The sequence below is a fragment of the Neoarius graeffei genome, chromosome 14, assembly GCF_027579695.1.
Source record: "Neoarius graeffei isolate fNeoGra1 chromosome 14, fNeoGra1.pri, whole genome shotgun sequence".
Classification (NCBI taxonomy): domain Eukaryota; kingdom Metazoa; phylum Chordata; class Actinopteri; order Siluriformes; family Ariidae; genus Neoarius; species Neoarius graeffei.
In genome coordinates this window covers 13,256,858-13,274,975 of record NC_083582.1, presented here as the reverse complement: position 1 = coordinate 13,274,975, position 18,118 = coordinate 13,256,858, and the positions used below count along the sequence as shown (strand labels likewise).

Below are 18,118 nucleotides of genomic sequence, written 5' to 3'. Positions count from 1 at the left end.
TGCCTAAAACCCAAGTTCTATCAGCCTACAGCCACAGCTCTCTGACTACGCCAGATCCTGTCAGATCTCAGAAGCTAAGCAGGGTCGGGCCTGGTCAGTACTAGGATGGGAGCCAGGTCCTTGGAGGGGGCATCACCCTTCTGGGGTTGAGTCGTTTGGCGGTGGGGATGTATTCTAGATTCTTATGGTCTGTCCAGACCAGGAATGGGACTATGCACCCCTCCAGCCAGTGGCGCCATTCCTCCAGGGCGAGCTTGACCGCCAGCAGTTCCCGATTGCCGACGTTGTAATTGCGTTCGGCCGGTGACAGCCGGCGGGAGAAGAACGCACAGGGGTGGAGCTTGTTGTCATCCGCAAACCTCTGTGAGAGCACTGCCCCGACTCCCACATCCGAGGCGTCCACCTCAACGATGAATTGCCGCTCCTCATCAGGCAGCCGGAGGACGGGAGCAGTGGTGAACCGAGCCTTGAGGGTGGCAAAGGCTTCGTTGGCAGCCGGAGTCCAGGTGAAGGACTGTTTGGTGCTGGTCAAGGCGGTGAGGGGTGACGCAATGGTGCTGTAATTACGAATGAATTTCCTGTAAAAATTTGCGAAGCCCAGGAACTGCTGAAGCTGCTTCCTGCTCTCTGGTACTGGCCATGAAGTAACTGCAGAGATTTTGGCAGGGTCCATCTGGATGCTCCCTTCTGCCACGATGTACCCCAGGAACCCCACAGACTTGGCATGAAACTCACACTTCTCTGCCTTGACGAAGAGGGAGTTTTCCAGGAGACGACGGAGCACTTGCTGGACATGCTGGGTGTGTTCGGACAGGGTTTTAGAGAAGATCAGGATGTCGTCGAGGTAAACGAACACGAATTTGTTCAACATATCTCGCAGGACATCATTCACCAGAGCCTGGAATACCACTGGCGCGTTGGTAAGGCCAAACAGCATCACCTGGTATTCATAGTGACCGGTGGGGGTGTTGAACGCGGTCTTCCACTCATTTCCCTCCCTTATCCGAACCAGGTGGTAGGCATTCCGGAGATCGAGTTTCGTGAAGACCGTGGCTCCCTGGAATGGCTCGAAGGCGGAGGTAAGCAGTGGGAGAGGGTATCGGTTCTTGATAGTGATGTCATTGAGACCCCTGTAATCGATGCAGGGGCGCAGGGACCCATCCTTCTTTCCCACGAAGAAGAACCCAGCGCCGGCGGGTGAAGAGGATGGACGGATGAGGCCGGCAGCCAGAGAGTCTCTGATGTAGGTCTTCATCGCCTTCCTTTCCGGGGCGGACAGAGACGACCCTTGGGTGGCACAGTGCCTGGGAGGAGATCAATGGCGCAGTCGTAGGGCCGGTGAGGAGGCAAGGAAGTGGCCTTGGTTTTACTGAATACCTCCCGAAGGCTGTGATAATACGCTGGGACATTAGTGAGGTCGGGGGCAGAGCTGGCAGGTGGAGTACGGGTGTTTAGGATGGCGGCTCGTAAGCAGGTCCGATGGCAGTCCTTGCCCCATTCTTTTATCTCTCCAGTGGCCCAGTCGAGGTGAGGACTGTGCTGGCGGAGCCATGGATAGCCCAGGATGAGAGGTTGGCCGGGGGAACGGAGCAGGTGAAATTGGATGGTTTCGTGGTGGTTGCCTGACAGGGTCATCGGAACAGGGGCAGTGAGGCGGGTGACGGTGCCAAGGAGATGGCCATCCAGCGCCCTGGCTGGAACTGGAGAGGATAGGAGGTGGCTTCGCAGGTCCAACTGGCGCGCAAGCTCAGTGTCCATGATGTTAGCCTCGGCCCCGAAGTCCACCAGGGCGGCCAGGGTGTGGGTGGAATCCAACAGACAAAGGCAGACTTGGAGCATAGGTTTCTGGCTGGTGGAGGACTGGATGGTCATTGAGCCCAGCCGGGTCCCTCCTATGTCTGGTGAGCTCGTCGCTTTTACTGGGCAAGAGGCAGCACGGTGACCGTCACCCCCACAGTACAGGCACAGATTGGAGGTGATCTGACGCTGGCGCTCTGCCGGGCTGAGGGGAGCACCTGCTATGGGTGGAATACTCTCACAACTCCCTCACCAGCTCAGCCACCGGGCTGTCCCCATTCCACTGCGTGTATGGCTACCAACCACCCCTGTTCCCCAGCCAGGAGGGAGAGGTCACCTGCCCGGCTGCCCTCACCTATGCACGCCGATGCCACCACACCTGGTCTCAAGCCCGCGCTGCACTCCTCAAGTCAGTCACCAGCTACTCTACTGGCGCCAACCGGCGGAGGACGCCTGCGCCCACCTACCGGGTGGGCCAGAAGGTGTGGCTATCTGCCAAGGACCTGCCCCTCCAGGTGGAGTCTCGTAAGCTAGCACCTCAGTTCGTCGGACCATTCCCTATCCAGAGGATAATCAGCCAATCTGCTGTCCGGCTCCGACTGCCCAAATCCATGAGAGTGCACCCCACCTTCCACGTCTCTAAGATCAAGCCAGTGCATGAGAGCCCGCTGGTCCCAGCTGCACCTCCTCCTCCTCCTCCTCATCTCATCGACGGTGGCCCGGTCTACTCTGTCCGGCGACTGCTGAAGTCACGATGCAGGGGCAGGGGTCTCCAATACCTGGTGGATTGGGAGGGCTATGGTCCTGAGGAGAGGATGTGGGTTCCCACTGGAAGGATTCTGGAGCCGGCCCTCATCGCCGACTTCCATCGGCTACACCCTGACCAGCCTTCCATCCGACGGGGCCGACGTAGGGGTTCTCACCAGGCGGATCCACTTCCGGACCCTGCCCCGGCTCCAGCGCCTGAGCCTGACACTGAACCGAATCCTGGGCGGGGGCCCTTGGATGACGATTCTTCTGACGGTGAAGAGGGTGCGGAGGCTATGGACACTGACCGGTCAGAGGAATTCTGACCCTCCACCGGTATTCCCCCTCCTCCCGCCCGTCTTGGTGGATCTGTGGCTAGGGACTTCTGGAGCCGTCCCTTGGGGGGGGGGGGTTCTGTCATGGTCCTACCTGTGGGCTTCTCTCTTCAGGTAACATCTCCACTCAGCATTACCGGCCACGCCCGCACTCACTTCCTCTTATTAACTTTCAGTGACTGTCATTGGCTGTTGCCGATCACCTGCTTCCCCCTGGGTGTATTTAAGCTGCAGTTCTCCTTAGCCTCAGTGTCAGATCGTCTGCAACTCTCAGCCTGATAACCTGCTCTGTGTTCCTACTACTCTGACTCCTGAAATTGTTCTGTTCCGTCTGACTCTGTCTGCTCTCCAGCCCCAGTAACCTGATCTGCCTTCCGTTCTGTCGACTCTGCCTCTTGCCTGCCTCTCCTGTACCTTCGCCTGATCTCCAGCTCGATTAGCCCTGCTGCTCGCCTGCCTCTCCATCTGCCTGGTCCTGCTCTCTAACTCCTGCCTGCTGAGGTACTGCTTGCTGGGAGACTGCCTAAAACCCAAGTTCTGTCAGCCTACAGCCACAGCTCTCTGACTACGCCAGATCCCCTCAGATCTCAGAAGCTAAGCAGCGTTGGGCTTGTCCAGTACTTGGATGGGAGACCTCAAACGTCACCACCAGCCATCCCTGCCTCTCAGTTCTCCTGTCTCTGGACTTCACACACATTCTCCCAACTCCCTTTTCCCCTATTATTAATAAACTGTGGTTTGAGCGCATTTGATCTCCTCTCCTGTCTGTTCCGTGACAGACAGGTGTCTTTTATACTGATAATGAGTTCAAACAGGTGCCATTAATACAGGTAATGAGTGGAGGACAGAGGAGCCTCTTAAAGAAGTTGTTACAGGTCTGCGAGAGCCAGAAATCTTGCTTGTTTGTAGGTGACCAAATACTTATTTTACCGAGGAATTTACCAATTAATTCATTAAAATTCCTACAATGTGATTTCCTGGATTCTTTCCCCCCATTCTGTCTCTCATAGTTGAAGTGTACCTATGATGAAAATTACAGGCCTCTCTCATCTTTTTAAGTGGGAGAACTTGCACAATTGGTGGTTGACTAAATACTTTTTTGCCCCACTGTAGGTAAAGCTATGAAAACTCACTTCCAAGTCTCCTGTGAAGCATAACATCAAAACTAGCAGATGGAAAATTTTGCTGAATCCTTCATCAGAAACAGTGAGAGCAAGAGAATATCCCTATAAACGTTATCTGATTGATATTCATGAGTAATCCAGTGGGAAACTGAACAGAAGAGAGAGAGCCTGACCGCTTTCCCATGACTCAAAAAGAAAAGCACCAGCAGTTTCCCGACGTCACGCAAGCAGAGAATGTACTTTGTTGTATCAACTTCAACCTGCCGTTACTCTCAAAGTACTGAAAAGATCTTAACGAGAGAAATTTATTTTGAAAGCAGAGATTATAAGCTTTTTAATGATAGTATTCATGATAGAAAATATTGAAGAGTTAAGCAATGACAGATTTGGAAATATAGATGAGCGTCTGCATATACAATTTTCACAGCACGACCAGCGAGCATCTGATATGCCTACATAAGGAAATATGTCTTACTAAATATGCAGTTGACTCTATTATTTTAGTTTCTGTGTCAAGAAATTTGCCATGCCAGATAAATCTGATACAGCTCGACAAAAGTTTATGGAAAACCATGCATTGTAACACCACTAAATGTAAGGAATTAGTTCTATGCAAGAAAGGTAATGTTTTTCTATGTTGTATAACATCAGGCAGCATCATAGAATGCCTATTTTAGGAGTAACTTTTCAGAATAACTGTAAATTTAGTGTTCATGTTAAGGAAAAGCTGTATGAAGCTAACAAATTCCTATTTGTAATTAAAGTCTGCGCAAAGAAGGTTACATGCAAGATGAAGTAGATCATCTTTTTAATGCAATAGTTCTCCCGAAAATATCATACGGCCTTCCAGTTTACGCTGCTAGTGTTTCAGATCTTACTGTTGTTCAATGCTTTTTAAAAAGATTTAAAAGAGAAACGTTATACATCAACTAGCTTTAACATCTTGGAGCTTTAATAAAACCAAAATAGATACCATCCTTTACATAGCTTCCTCACTACTTATAAAGAATCATCTGAGTGCCTTAGAAATAGAACCTGTGTAAGACCAAAGTTAAACACTGAACATTTTGAGGATAATTTTAATAGGTTAATATTTAAATATAATTTAGCTAAATAATTTTTTAGATTTTGTAGTCCATCTATCCATCCATTATCTGTAGCCACTTATCCTGTCCTACAGGGTCGCAGGCAAGCTGGAGCCTATTCCAGCTGACTATGGGCAAGAGGTAGGGTACACCCTGGACAAGTCACCAGGTCATCGCAGGGCTGACACATACACACAGACAACCATTCACACCTACGGTCAATTTAGAGCCACCAATTAGCCTTACCTGCATGCCTTTGGACTGTGGGGGAAACCGGAGCACCCGGAGGAAACCCACACAGACAGCATGCAAACTCCACACAGAAAGGTCCTGACCAGCCACTGGGCTCAAACCCAGGACCTTCTTGCTGTGAGGCACCAGTGCTAACCACTACACCACTGTGCCGCCCCTAGATTTTGTAGTATTTTTCATAATTGTAAATATTGTAATTATTGCACATTTATCTTTTTTATTTATCTTAGTTTGTAGTCAAGTTTATTTGTATAGCGCTTTTAACAATAAACATTGTCGCAAAGCAGCTTTACAGAGTTTGAACGACTTAAAACATGAGCTAATTTTATCCCTAATCTATCCCCAATGAGCAAGCCTGTGGCGACGGTGGCAAGGAAAAACTCCCTCAGATGACATGAGGAAGAAACCTCGAGAGGAACCAGACTCAAAAGGGAACCCATCCTCATTTGGGCAACAACAGACAGCATGACTATAATATTAATAGTTTTAACATGAAGACAGTTTTGTTGATGTTGTAACTCTTCATTGATGGAAACTTGAGTGCAAAACTGTTCATGACAACTGCAGTCCTAAAGTTAGCAAGTCAACTGTAGTCCTCAGCCATAAAAGCATTACTGTAAGAGTCCAGAGTGTCCTCCAGGTGTAACTTTCAACTGTCCTCATGGGGCAATCATCCACAGGAGCGATGCAATGAGACTCCAACCAGACACAGGGCACCAGGATGGATCAAGCAGGTCCGAGGAGCAGAAGAGGTCAGCATCTCGATCCCAGGACCGACATGTAACTCAGAGGGACAGATTTGGGGGGGAGGGAGAGAAAACACAGGTTGTTAGGTATGCCCTAAAAATGACACAAGTATTAAATCTGTGTGGTAGGCTCGCAGAGATGAGAGTCCTGACATCAGGCATAATACAGAACAATGGCATGTTAATATGGTTAAAAAATATCATGACGGCGGCACGGTGGTGTAGTGGTTAGCGCTGTCGCCTCACAGCAAGAAGGTCCTGGGTTCGAGCCCCGGGGCCGGCGAGGGCCTTTCTGTGCGGAGTTTGCATGTTCTCCCCGTGTCCGCGTGGGTTTCCTCCGGGTGCTCCGGTTTCCCCCACAGTCCAAAGACATGCAGGTTAGGTTAACTGGTGACTCTAAATTGACCGTAGGTGTGAATGTGAGTGTGAGTGGTTGTCTGTGTCTATGTGTCAGCCCTGTGATGACCTGGCGACTTGTCCAGGGTGTACCCCGCCTTTCGCCCGTAGTTAGCTGGGATAGGCTCCAGCTTGCCTGCGACCCTGTAGAAGGATAAAGCGGCTAGAGATAATGTGATGTGTGTGTGAAATATCATGACCTGCTCTGGCTGGATGCTTGATTGGGTGATGGGAGCACACTCCTCAGCAATGATGGGATGCAGATGGGACCCTTAAGGCTGGCCAAGACAATTCAATTACATTTCACCGGGTCTGGGACATGCGACAGAATGTCTGACGGCCAATTCCCTGCAGGCTACGAGAGCCAGTCGAGGTCTCCACCCTCTCCACCAAAAGATTTCCTGTTGACTCCATGTAACTCAGAGGGACAGATTTGGGGGGGGAGAGAAAGAGAGGGAGAGAAAACACAGGTTGTTAGGTATGCCCAATGTCACCTGAATAAGTAGGAACAGTATACATATTGCACGGAGTACAAGCAGGGACTCTGGCAACTAACTATGACAGCATAACTAAAAGGGAGAGCCAGAAGGTAACACAGACATGAGGGAGCCCTGGAACATAAGGCAGCCAGCCACTACACCGTCAACAAACTCGAGTGAGCAAGCGAGTGGGGACTGACAGCATCCATACATCCCACTATACCAAAACACTATGTCTGAGGACCCTCCAGATCTACACCTTTACCTCATAAACACCATTAAGAAAAGGCTTGACTAAACAGATATGTTTTCAGCCTAGACTTAAATGCTGAGACTGTGTCTGATTCCCGAACATTACTTGGAAGGCTGTTCCATAACTGTGGGGCTTTGTAAGAAAAGGCTCTGCCCACTGATGTAGCCTTCACTATACGAGGTACCAGCAGATAGCCTACATCTTTTGATCTAAGTAGGTGTGGTGGGTCATAGGGGAGCAGAAGTTCACTCAGGTACTGTGGTGCGAGACCATTTAGTGCTTTAAAGGTCAATAGTAGTATTTTATAATCAATATGAAATTTGATTGGGAACCAATGCAGTGTGGATAAGACAGGGGTGATGTGGTCATATTTTCTAGTTCTAGTAAGGACTCTTGCTGCTGCATTTTGAACTAACTGGAGCTTGTTTATGCACTTATTGGAACATCCAGACAGTAAGGCCTTACAATAATCCAACCTGGAGGTAACAAAAGCATGAACTAGTTTTTCCGCGCCATGTAGTGATATTAAATTTCTTATCTTTGCAATATTTCTGAGATGAAAGAAAGCTATCCGGGTAATGTTATCAATATGAGTTTCGAATGAAAGACTGGGGTCAATAATCACACCGAGATCTTTTACTGCTGCATGTGAAGAAACAGAAAGGCCATCCAGAGTTACTGTGTAATCAGAAAACTTACTTCTAGCTGTATGTGGTCCTAGTACAAGTACTTCAGTCTTGTCAGAGTTAAGCAGAAGGAAATTAATAAGCATCCAGTGTCTAATGTTCTTAACACATTCCTCAATTCTATTAAGCTGGTGTCTGTCATCAGGTTTTGCAGAAACATACAACTGTGTGTCATCAGCATAACAGTGGAAACTAATACAATGTTTACAAATAATATCACCCAGAGGTAACATATATAAAGAAAAAAGCAGTGGACCCAAGACAGAACCTTGTGGAAAACCAAACTTTACCTCAGTACGTCTAGAAATATCACCATTTATATCAACATACTGATAACGATCAGTTAAATAAGAGCTGAGCCAGGAGAGGGCCGTTTCCTTAACTCCCACAACATTTTCTAGTCTATCCAGAAGAATGGAATGATCAATGGTATCAAATGCTGCACTAAGGTCAAGCAACACAAGTAGCGAGACACAGCCCTGATCAGACGCCAACAGTAGGTCGTTTACTACTTTAACCAGAGCTGTCTCTGTGCTATGATTAGGTCTAAATCCTGACCGATACATTGCATGGATGTTATTCCTATGTAAATATGAGCATAACTGCTGTGCCACAGCTTTTTCAAGGATCTTGGAGATAAAGGGGAGGTTTGATATTTGCCTATAATTGGACAGCTGACAGGGATCAAGGTCAGGTTTTTTTAATCAGGGGTTTGATAACTGCTAATTCAAAGGATTTGGGTACATGGGTACATAGCCAATCGTGAGAGAAGAATTTATTATTTTTAGAAGCAGTTCAATTACTTCAGGTATTATCTGTTTGAATAGACGTGTAGGTAAGGGATCTAGTACGCAAGTTGAGGCTTTTGATGCCGAGAATAATGAAAGTAATTCAGTTTCTTTAAGGGGAGTGTAGTAATCCCTGATGTGGGTGGAGCACAGAAGCACGGCAGGCGAGAGTTCGTGTTTACACACTCACTTTTATTGAGCTTTTCAGCTTTCTTTCTTTCACTCGCTCACACACACACACACACACACACACACACACACACACACACACACACACACACACACTCATTCACACAAGTGCTGTGGTCACCCGCCTTCTCTCCTCTCCCCCTCCCTTTATACTCCATCCCTGCAACAAACACACACACACACGCACACACAAATTGACATCAGGTGTAATGACCTAGCCACTTACCTTCCCTGACTCCACCCTCCATTCACAGACTGCTGCTTGGCCACGCCCCAGCTGCCACATACCCCCACCGCCCGACTCAGGCCGGGGAGCCATCCGGCCTGCAGCTGACTCCCCCGCCACCATCTGTGCCCCCGGCCTGTGGATCACCTCGAACTTGAATGGCTGGAGAGCGAGATACCAATGGGTGATCCACGCATTGGCATCCTTCATGCGGTGGAGCCACTGGAGGGGCGCCCCAGCAGGTAGTATCGGAGGGCGAGGACCGCCCACTTGATGGCAAAACACTCTTTTTCAATTGTGCTGTACTTGCTCTCGCGCATCGACAGCTTTCGGCTGATGTACAGCACTGGGCGCTTCTCACCCTCCACCTCCTGGGACAAAACGGCCCCCAGCCCTCTGTCCGATGCATCAGTCTGCAAAATAAAGGGGAGAGAGAAGTCAGGGGAGTGTAAAAGTGGCCCCCCACACAGTGCAGCTTTTACCTCCGAGAAGGCCTGTTGGCATTGCTCCGTCCACTGGACCGGATCTGGAGCCCCCTTTTTAGTGAGGTCAGTTAGCGGGCTGGTGACGTCTGAATAGTTAGGTATACCTACGATAATAGCCAGCCAGCCCCAAGAACCGCCTCACCTCCTTTTTGGTCTTGGGTCTCGGGCAGGCCGCAATCGCTGCAGTCTTGTTAATTTGGGGACGCACCTGCCCATGACCCAAGTGGAACCCCAGATACCGTACTTCCACCCGCCTAATCGCACACTTCTTCGGGTTAGCTGTGAGGCCCGCTCGCCTCAGCGACTTTAGAACAGCCCTCAGGTGTTCCAAGTGCCGCGGCCAATCATGACTGTAGATGATTATGTCATCTAGATAGGCGGCCGCGTAGGCAGCATGAGGGCGGAGGACCCTGTCCATAAGCCGCTGGAACGTAGCGGGCGCCCCAAACAACCCAAAGGGGAGCATGACAAATTGGTGTAACCCAAACGGTATGGAAAAGCCCGTTTTCTCTCGGGATAGAGGAGTCAAGGGGATCTGCCAATATCCCTTGGTTAGATCCAGTGTCGAATAAAAGCGAGCAGCGCCTAACCGATCAAGCAACTCATCAATGCGAGGCATTGGGTACGCATCAAATTTAGACACCGCGTTGACCTTTCTATAGTCCACACAGAACCAGACCGACCCATCAGTCTTGGGAACCAGGACCACTGGGCTGCTCCAGTCGCTGTGGGACTCCTCGATTATGCCCATTTCGAGCATGGCCTTGAGTTCATCCTGAACCACCTTTTTCTTGTGTTCAGGCAAGTGGTAAGGGCGGCTATGCACTACCACCCCCGGGGGCGTTTCGATGTGGTGTTCTATGAGGTGGGTATGGCCCGGAAGGGGCGAGAACACGTCGGAAAATTCCTTCTGCAACCTGGCTACCTCCGTGAGTTGGGTCGGCGAGAGGTGGTCTCCACAAGGGACCGGAGTGGCCCGCGATGTTATCCTTTTTACCTCCGGCCCCAGCTCCGCCTTCTCTGGGACTACCGACGCCAACGCCACAGGGACCCCCTCATTCCAGCGTTTTAAAAGGTTGAGGTGGTAGACTTGCAGTGCCCTGCCCCTATCCATTCGCTTTACCTCATAGTCGATGTCCCCGACTCGCCGTGTGACCTCGAAGGGCCCTTGCCACTTGGCGACTAATTTAGAACTCGACGTGGGCAATAATACGAATACTTTTTCTCCCGGCATGAATTCTCTAAGGCGCGTGCCCCTGTCATACAGTCGGCTTTGACGTTCTTGTGCCTGTCGTAAATTCTCCTGGGTTAATTGCGTGAGGGTGTGGAGTTTTGCGCGCAGGTCAAGAACGTACTGGATTTCATTTTTACTCTGTGAAGGTCCCTCCTCCCAATTTTCCCGCAGCACATCCAGAATGCCATGCGGCTTACGCCCATATAATAATTTGAAGGGAGAAAACCTTGTGGAGGCTTGTGGGACCTCTCATACTGCGAACAACAGGGGTTCGAGCCATTTATCCCAATTACGCGCATCTTCACTAACGAATTTCCGGATTATGTTTTTGAGTGTCTGGTTGAATCGCTCTACTAATCCATCCGTTTGTGGGTGATATACACTGGTGCGGATGGACTTAATCCCCAGTAACCCATACAGCTCGCGCAGTGTGTGTGACATAAACGAGGTGCCTTGGTCTGTCAGGATTTCTTTCGGAATCCCGACCCGGGAGATAACGCGGAAGAGCGCTTCCGCAATACTGCGTGCTGAGATATTGTGGAGAGGCACTGCCTCCGGATATCGCGTTGCATAGTCCACCAGAACTAAAATAAAGCGATATCCCCATGTTGACCGATCTAATGGCCCGACGAGATCCATCCCAATTCGCTCAAACGGGGTCTCGATTAGAGGAAGAGAGCACAAGGGCGCTTTTGGAGTGGCCGCGGGATTTACTAATTGGCATTCACGGCACGCCGCACACCACAATAGAACCGGGCCATTATTCGGGCTAGTGTTTTGTCTTGCCCCAAGTGTCCCGCCATGGGATTAAAGTGAGCCGCATGGAATACGAGTTCTCTACGGCTTTTTGGGATTAACAACTGGGTTACTCATTCCTTGGTTTGAGTGTCCTGCGCCACTCGGTACAATCTATCTTTAATAATGGCAAAATAGGGGAAGGTTGGTGCCGCACTTGGCTGAAGAGTTTGACCATCGATTACTCTCACTTGGTCAAACGCATGCCGCAGAGTCTCGTCTCGTCTCGCGACTGCTCTAACGGGAAATCCCCAAGAGAATCCCCGAGAGAGGGAGGAGGAGCGGGCTGCTCCTCACTCCATCGCGGTGTTGACACGGAAGGCTCTGTGACAGCTTCTCCAGCCAATGCCACACCAGGATCTTCCCGTGACCTACTAGGGCAGGACCCACTGCATGTTAAATACTCCATTAATTCTTTAAATCCCAGCCAATCAGTACCCAAGATCAACGAGTGGGTAAGACGAGGATTAACCGCCGCCTTCATCTTATGCGTTTGGCCCTGGAATAGAATGTGCACAGACACTAGAGGGTAATGGTGAACATCCCCATGCACACACAACACCTTCACCACTTGTGCTCCCCCCAATGCCTCACCTTGCACCAGGCATTGGTGAATTGAGGTCTGATTACAACCGGAATCCACCAAAGCGTGATATGTACCCCCTTGAATACTCACCGGTACGCGATATGCTCCGGCCCGATCGGGGGTGGTTTCTGGCGCATCGGGGATCCGGATGACAGCCCCCACCTCCCTTGCGGGGCTCTGATTCGGGAGATGCTCCGATTCCCCGACGTGCCAGCACACCGGCCCAGGCTTTCCCTCTGCACTGGTGTTATGGGTGTCACTCACCTGAGGGGGAGACAACACAGACACAGAAGAGGGAGAGGGGAGGACACCACGGGTGCGACGGGCCGGCTGGGGACGGGCCAGCCGCCGCCTTCGTGGTAGGGGAACGGGGTGGGGAGGGGGACCAGAGACAGGAGAGAGAGAGGGAGAGAGAGAAGGGGAAGAGAAGCGAGGGGAGGCGCCTCGTCTGCCTGCCGTCAGAGCCGCCTCCAGATGGTCCTCCGCCAGCTTGATGGCTCGTTCCAGCGACGCCGGGCGGTGACACTGGACCCATTCCGCCGTTCCTTCCGGAAGTTGAGAGATAAACTGCTCCAGTGCCACCCGATCGATGATCTCCTCTGTGTCGCGGTCTTCCGCCCTCAACCACCACCAGCAGGCGTCCTGGAGTTGCTGGCCGAATGCAAACGGCCGGCCGACCCCCTCCAGTGTCAGCGTACGGAAGCGCTGACGGTGTTGCTCCGGGGAGCGGCCGAGCCGCTGCAGGATGGCCTTGCTCAGGTCCGCATAAACCAGCCGGCTGTCAGCAGGGAACTGCTGCGCTGCGAGCTGCGCCTCGCCAGATAGGAGCGGGAGGAGGTGCGCCGCACGCTGCTCCAGCGGCCACCCCCACACCTCGGCTGTTTGCTCAAAGAGAGCGAGGAACGCTTCCGGATCGTCCTGCGGTCCCATCTTCGTGAGGGTGGCGGCAGGGGCGGCCGGCGGCCCTGCTGACGTGAGTCGGTGCCGGAACACCTGGCGATCTTCCTGCTGGGCCAGCATCAAGGCTTCAAAGCGCTGCTGCTGCTCCTTCCGGAGGGTGATCAGCTCTTGATGCTAGTTCCGCTGGGCGGCAGCTAGGCCAAGGATGAGCTCTTTGAACGGGGAGGACTCCATGGGGCGGTTTCCTTCTGTGCGTGCGTCCCGGGTTTCGGCACCACTGTAGTAATCCCCGATGTGGGTGGAGCACAGAAGCACGGCGTTTACACACTCACTTTTATTGAGCTTTTCAGCTTTCTTTCTTTCTTTTTTCTTTCTTTCTTTCTTTCACTCGCTCACACACACACTCATTCACACAAGTGCTGTGGTCACCCGCCTTCTCTCCTCTCCCCCTCCCTTTATACTCCATCCCTGCAACAAACACACACACACACGCACACACAAATTGACATCAGGTATAATGACCTAGCCACTTACCTTCGCTGACTCCGCCCTCCATTCACAGACTGCTGCTTGGCCATGCCCCCGCTGCCACAGGGAGTAAAACATTCTAATTGATGATCTGATACAGTTACAGTATATGGTTAACTACAAGGTCACTTACATTGTCTGACCTTAATTTAGTAGTTTGAATTTTTTGTCGGATATTCTCAATTTTGTCATTAAAAAAATTCATGAAATCATTACTATTACATACTGCAGGTGTGCATGTGTCTATAGTGAACTTATTCCTGGTTAATTTTGCTACAGTATTCAATAGGAATCTATGATGATTTTTGTTATTTTCTATTAGGGAGGAGAGATATGTTGATCTCGCAGCACTAAGAGCTTTTCTATACTTCAGGAAGCTCTCCTTCCACGCTAATTTGAACACTACCAATTTTGTTTGACGCCATTTACGTTCCAATTTTCGAGTGGTCTGTTTTAATGTGCGAGTGTCATCATTATACCAGGGTGCTAATTTTTTGTCTCTGACCAAACATCTTGTAACATCTGATATGCATTTTTATCCAATGAAATAAATACTTTGTTATTATTATTATCATTATTATTATTGGGGCGGCACGGTGGTGTAGTGGTTAGCGCTGTCGCCTCACAGCAAGAAGGTCCGGGTTCGAGCCCTGTGGCCGGCGAGGGCCTTTCTATGCGGAGTTTGCATGTTCTCCCTGTGTCCGCGTGGGTTTCCTCTGGGTGCTCCGGTTTCCCCCACAGTCCAAAGACATGCAGGTTAGGTTAACTGGTGACTCTAAATTGACCGTAGGTGTGAATGTGAGTGTGAATGGTTGTCTGTGTCTATGTGTTGGCCCTGTGATGACCTGGCGACTTGTCCAGGGTGTACCCCGCCTTTTGCCCATAGTCAGCTGGGATAGGCTCCAGCTTGCCTGCGACCCTGTAGAACAGGATAAAGAGGCTAGAGATAATGAGATTATTATTATTATTATTACTTCTGACCTAAGAATAACCTGATAAGACCTGGGAGGAAGCAGCTAGACAATAATAACTATTAGTTATTAGAGACCTGAAGAAGCTGGAACAGTTCCATCAGAAGAAGCTCCACACCATCCTCAACATCAGCTCGGAGGACTACATCACCAACATCACAGTCCTCAAAAGAGCCAGGGCAACCGGCATAGAAGTGACTATCATGAAACATTGTCTTCAGTGGTTAGGTCACGTGGCCCACATGGACAAAACAAGACTCCCCAGGAGGATCCTCTTGGGCGAGCTGAGCACAGGGAAGCCCCCCAGGGGCCGCCCCATGCTACGTTATAAAGACCAGTTGAAGCAGACCCTCAAGGCAACTAACATAGACCCTGAGACCTGGGAGGAAGCAGCTAGACAGTGTACCGAGTGGTGAAACATCATCCGTACAGGGACGCAATTCTTTGAAGCGAACAGAAGAATGAATCTGGAAACCAAGCGACAGCACAGAAAAGAGAAAGAGGCACAACCCCAACCATCACCGACCTTTCAGTCCCACCAATGCCCCTGAGTTTTCAAAGCTAGAATCGGGCTAATCAGCCACCAACAAGCCCATCATCAGATGTGACTGGAAGGAACGAACTACTCGGATACTAGGAATCGTCGACGGATTATTAGTTCAACAAAGACCGGACCCTCAAGACCAGACCCTCAAGACCAAGACCAGACTCTTATGACTCAAAGCAAGACCAGTCCTTCAAAATCCAAACAAGACCAAGACCAGTTTGCCAAAACCAAAATCCCATACCAGAACAAGTTTCCCAAAACTCAAGTGAAGAGCAAGGCTGGTTTTTCAAGAACAAGACTAGATCCCCAATCTCTCGTCCCCAGATCAGTCCCTCCAAGTAATGTTCATGAGATCGTGTTGATCAATCAATCAATCCTTTAGCTCTGTACTACAGTAATTCTGTGTAATATGTTCTTTTGCCCTACAGGGGGTCCTCTCACAGTTACAGATGCGAATTTAGCCCTTGGCCGTCTCCTCCCTTCGTTTTTCCCTCACATCTTTGGTCCTGAAGAGAACGAGCCTCTCTCCATAGATGAAACCATGAGCCATTTCCAGAAGCTCACCAAAGAGATCAACCACTACCTCTCGAGCAACCAATCACAATGTGATGGAGACAATCACACAAATAGTGACGTGTCAAAAAGTGACAAATCAGAAATGACTGTGGAGGAGGTTGCGATGGGATTCATCAGAGTTGCAAATGAAGCAATGTGTCGGCCAATCAGAGCACTGACACAGGTAAAAAAAAAACGATTGGAACAGTTTCTGTCGTGTAATTTTGTCATCTTAAGTTGGAAACTGGAAAATTTAGACTTGTTGCACCCTCTAGTGGACAATTGTTGTATTTGTTAGTGTCCATTTAATACTTTTGTATTAATCTGTGCTACACAAGCGCCCCCTTGTGGAGAATATTCAGTCTGATCAACAGGTAAAATCAGTGAGCGAGCAAATCAATGGAACATAAGTTTCTCTGTTTGCAGGCAAAGGGCCATGATACGTCTCAGCACACGTTGGCGTGTTTTGGAGGAGCAGGCGGGCAACACGCCTGTGCCATCGCACGAACGTTGGGCATGAAAACCGTCTATATACACAAGTACGACCTCACTCTTAGTGTGTTACATGGACACATCCTTATTTACTGAGAAATAAGATTGAAAGTGTTAAAAGTAGCATTTTAACTTGACTTCATGGAACATGGAAATATCCACGTTCATATCACACACAGAGTGCAAAGCTCTCTCTCTGTAGGTACAGCGGAGTGTTATCAGCGTATGGTTTGGCTCTAGCGGATGTCGTAGAGGAGGTTCAGGAGCCGTGTTCTCTGCAGTATAACACACACTCTTACTCGGAGCTCGACTGCCGGATCCAGCAACTCTCGCAGCGCTGCCACAACACACTGCACAAACGTGGATTCAACAGGTACTGAGTACGTCAAAACGTTCTGAGCTGTGAGAGATCAGAGCAGGAACTGAGTATGGGAGAAATGAAAATATGGCATGAAATATCATAATTTCACAAAATAATTACAAAAATAAAATTTTCATTGCTGATTTCATAACCAGTGGTTAGAAAATGGGCAAGAAATAGGCACACTATTTATGGAGTTAATATAACTAGGCAAAATTTGTTGAAGTGTTTGGATTGTTTTGTCCTGGAAAGCAATTGGCAAAAATGGGGGGGGGGGTCTGATTGCTAAAATATTTGTATTTGGTTATATTACAGCATAGGATATAATTTGACAAACACTTTCAGATTTTTGCTGTAATTTGTATCTTTTTTGTAATTAGAAAAAAGTGAAGAAACTTGTAATTTGGCAAAAAAAAAATCTAGATCAGTTTATGTTTTAAATTTTAACTGTAATTTTAAAAAAAAAAGTAAAGAAAATGTGTAATTTGGCAAAAAAAAATATTGAAATACAGTGTCTTACAAAAGTATTCATCCCCCTTTGTGTTTGTCCTGTTTTGTTGGATTACAAGCTAGAATTAAAATGCATTTTTTTTGGGGGGGGGGTTAACACCATTTGATTTACACAACATACCTACAAATTTAAAGGTGAAAATTGTTGTTTTATTGTGACACAAACAATAATTAAGATGAAAAAAAACCCAGAAATCTGGAGTGTGCATAGGTATACCCCCCCAAGTCAATACTTTGTAGAGCCACCTTTTGCTGCAATTACAGCTGCAAGTCTCTTGGGGTATGTCTCTATTAGTTTAGCGCATTTAGCTACTGGGATTTTTGCCCATTCCTCAAGGTAAAACTGCTCCAATTCATTCAAATTAGATGGGTTGTGTTGGTGTACAGCAATCGTCAAGTTCTGAAGTCAAGCTAATCTAGTGTAGCTTTAGCAGTATGTTGAGGGTCATTGTCCTGCTGGAATGTGAACCTTCATCCCAGTCTCAAACCTCTGGCTGACTCAAACAGGTTTTCCTCCAGAATTGCACTGTATTTAGTGCCATCCATCTTTCCTTCAGTCCTGACCAGCTTTCCTATCCCTGCAGATGAAAAATATTCCCACAGCATGATGCTGCCACCACCATGCTTCACTGTAGGAATGGTGTTCTCAGGGTGTTGGGTTTGTACCACATATGGCATTTCCCATGATGGCCAAAAAGATCAATTTTAGTCTCATCTGACCAGAGAATCTTCTTCCATGTGTTTGGGGAGTCTGCCACATGCGGTTGGGCAAACTCCAAATGTGTTTTCTTAAGCAATGGCTTTTTTTCTGGCCACTCTACCACAAAGGCCCGCTCTGTGGAGTGTATGGCTTAAAATGGTCCTATGGACAGATACTCCCATCTCCGCTGTGGGCCTTTGCAGCTCCTTCAGTGTTATCTTTGGTGGGTTTTTTTTTCATCTCTGATTAATGCCCTCCTTTCCCGGTCTGTGAGTTTTGGTGGGCAGCTTTCATTTGTCAGGTTTGTAGTGGTGCCATATTCTTTCCATTTTGCTATAATGGATTTAATGG

At 49.0% G+C, this 18,118-nt stretch overlaps 1 protein-coding gene across 1 annotated transcript in view; it reads left to right on the top strand.

Moving 5' to 3' along the window:
* oplah (5-oxoprolinase, ATP-hydrolysing) overlaps positions 1 to 18,118 on the top strand; it is a 63,518-nt gene that overhangs the window by 28,303 nt on the left and 17,097 nt on the right. The window contains exons 9-11 of the mRNA XM_060938742.1: positions 15,578 to 15,888; positions 16,131 to 16,243; positions 16,399 to 16,569. Of these exons, the coding sequence (XP_060794725.1) occupies positions 15,578 to 15,888; positions 16,131 to 16,243; positions 16,399 to 16,569 (595 nt within the window). The remainder of the gene's footprint in view (positions 1 to 15,577; positions 15,889 to 16,130; positions 16,244 to 16,398; positions 16,570 to 18,118) is intronic.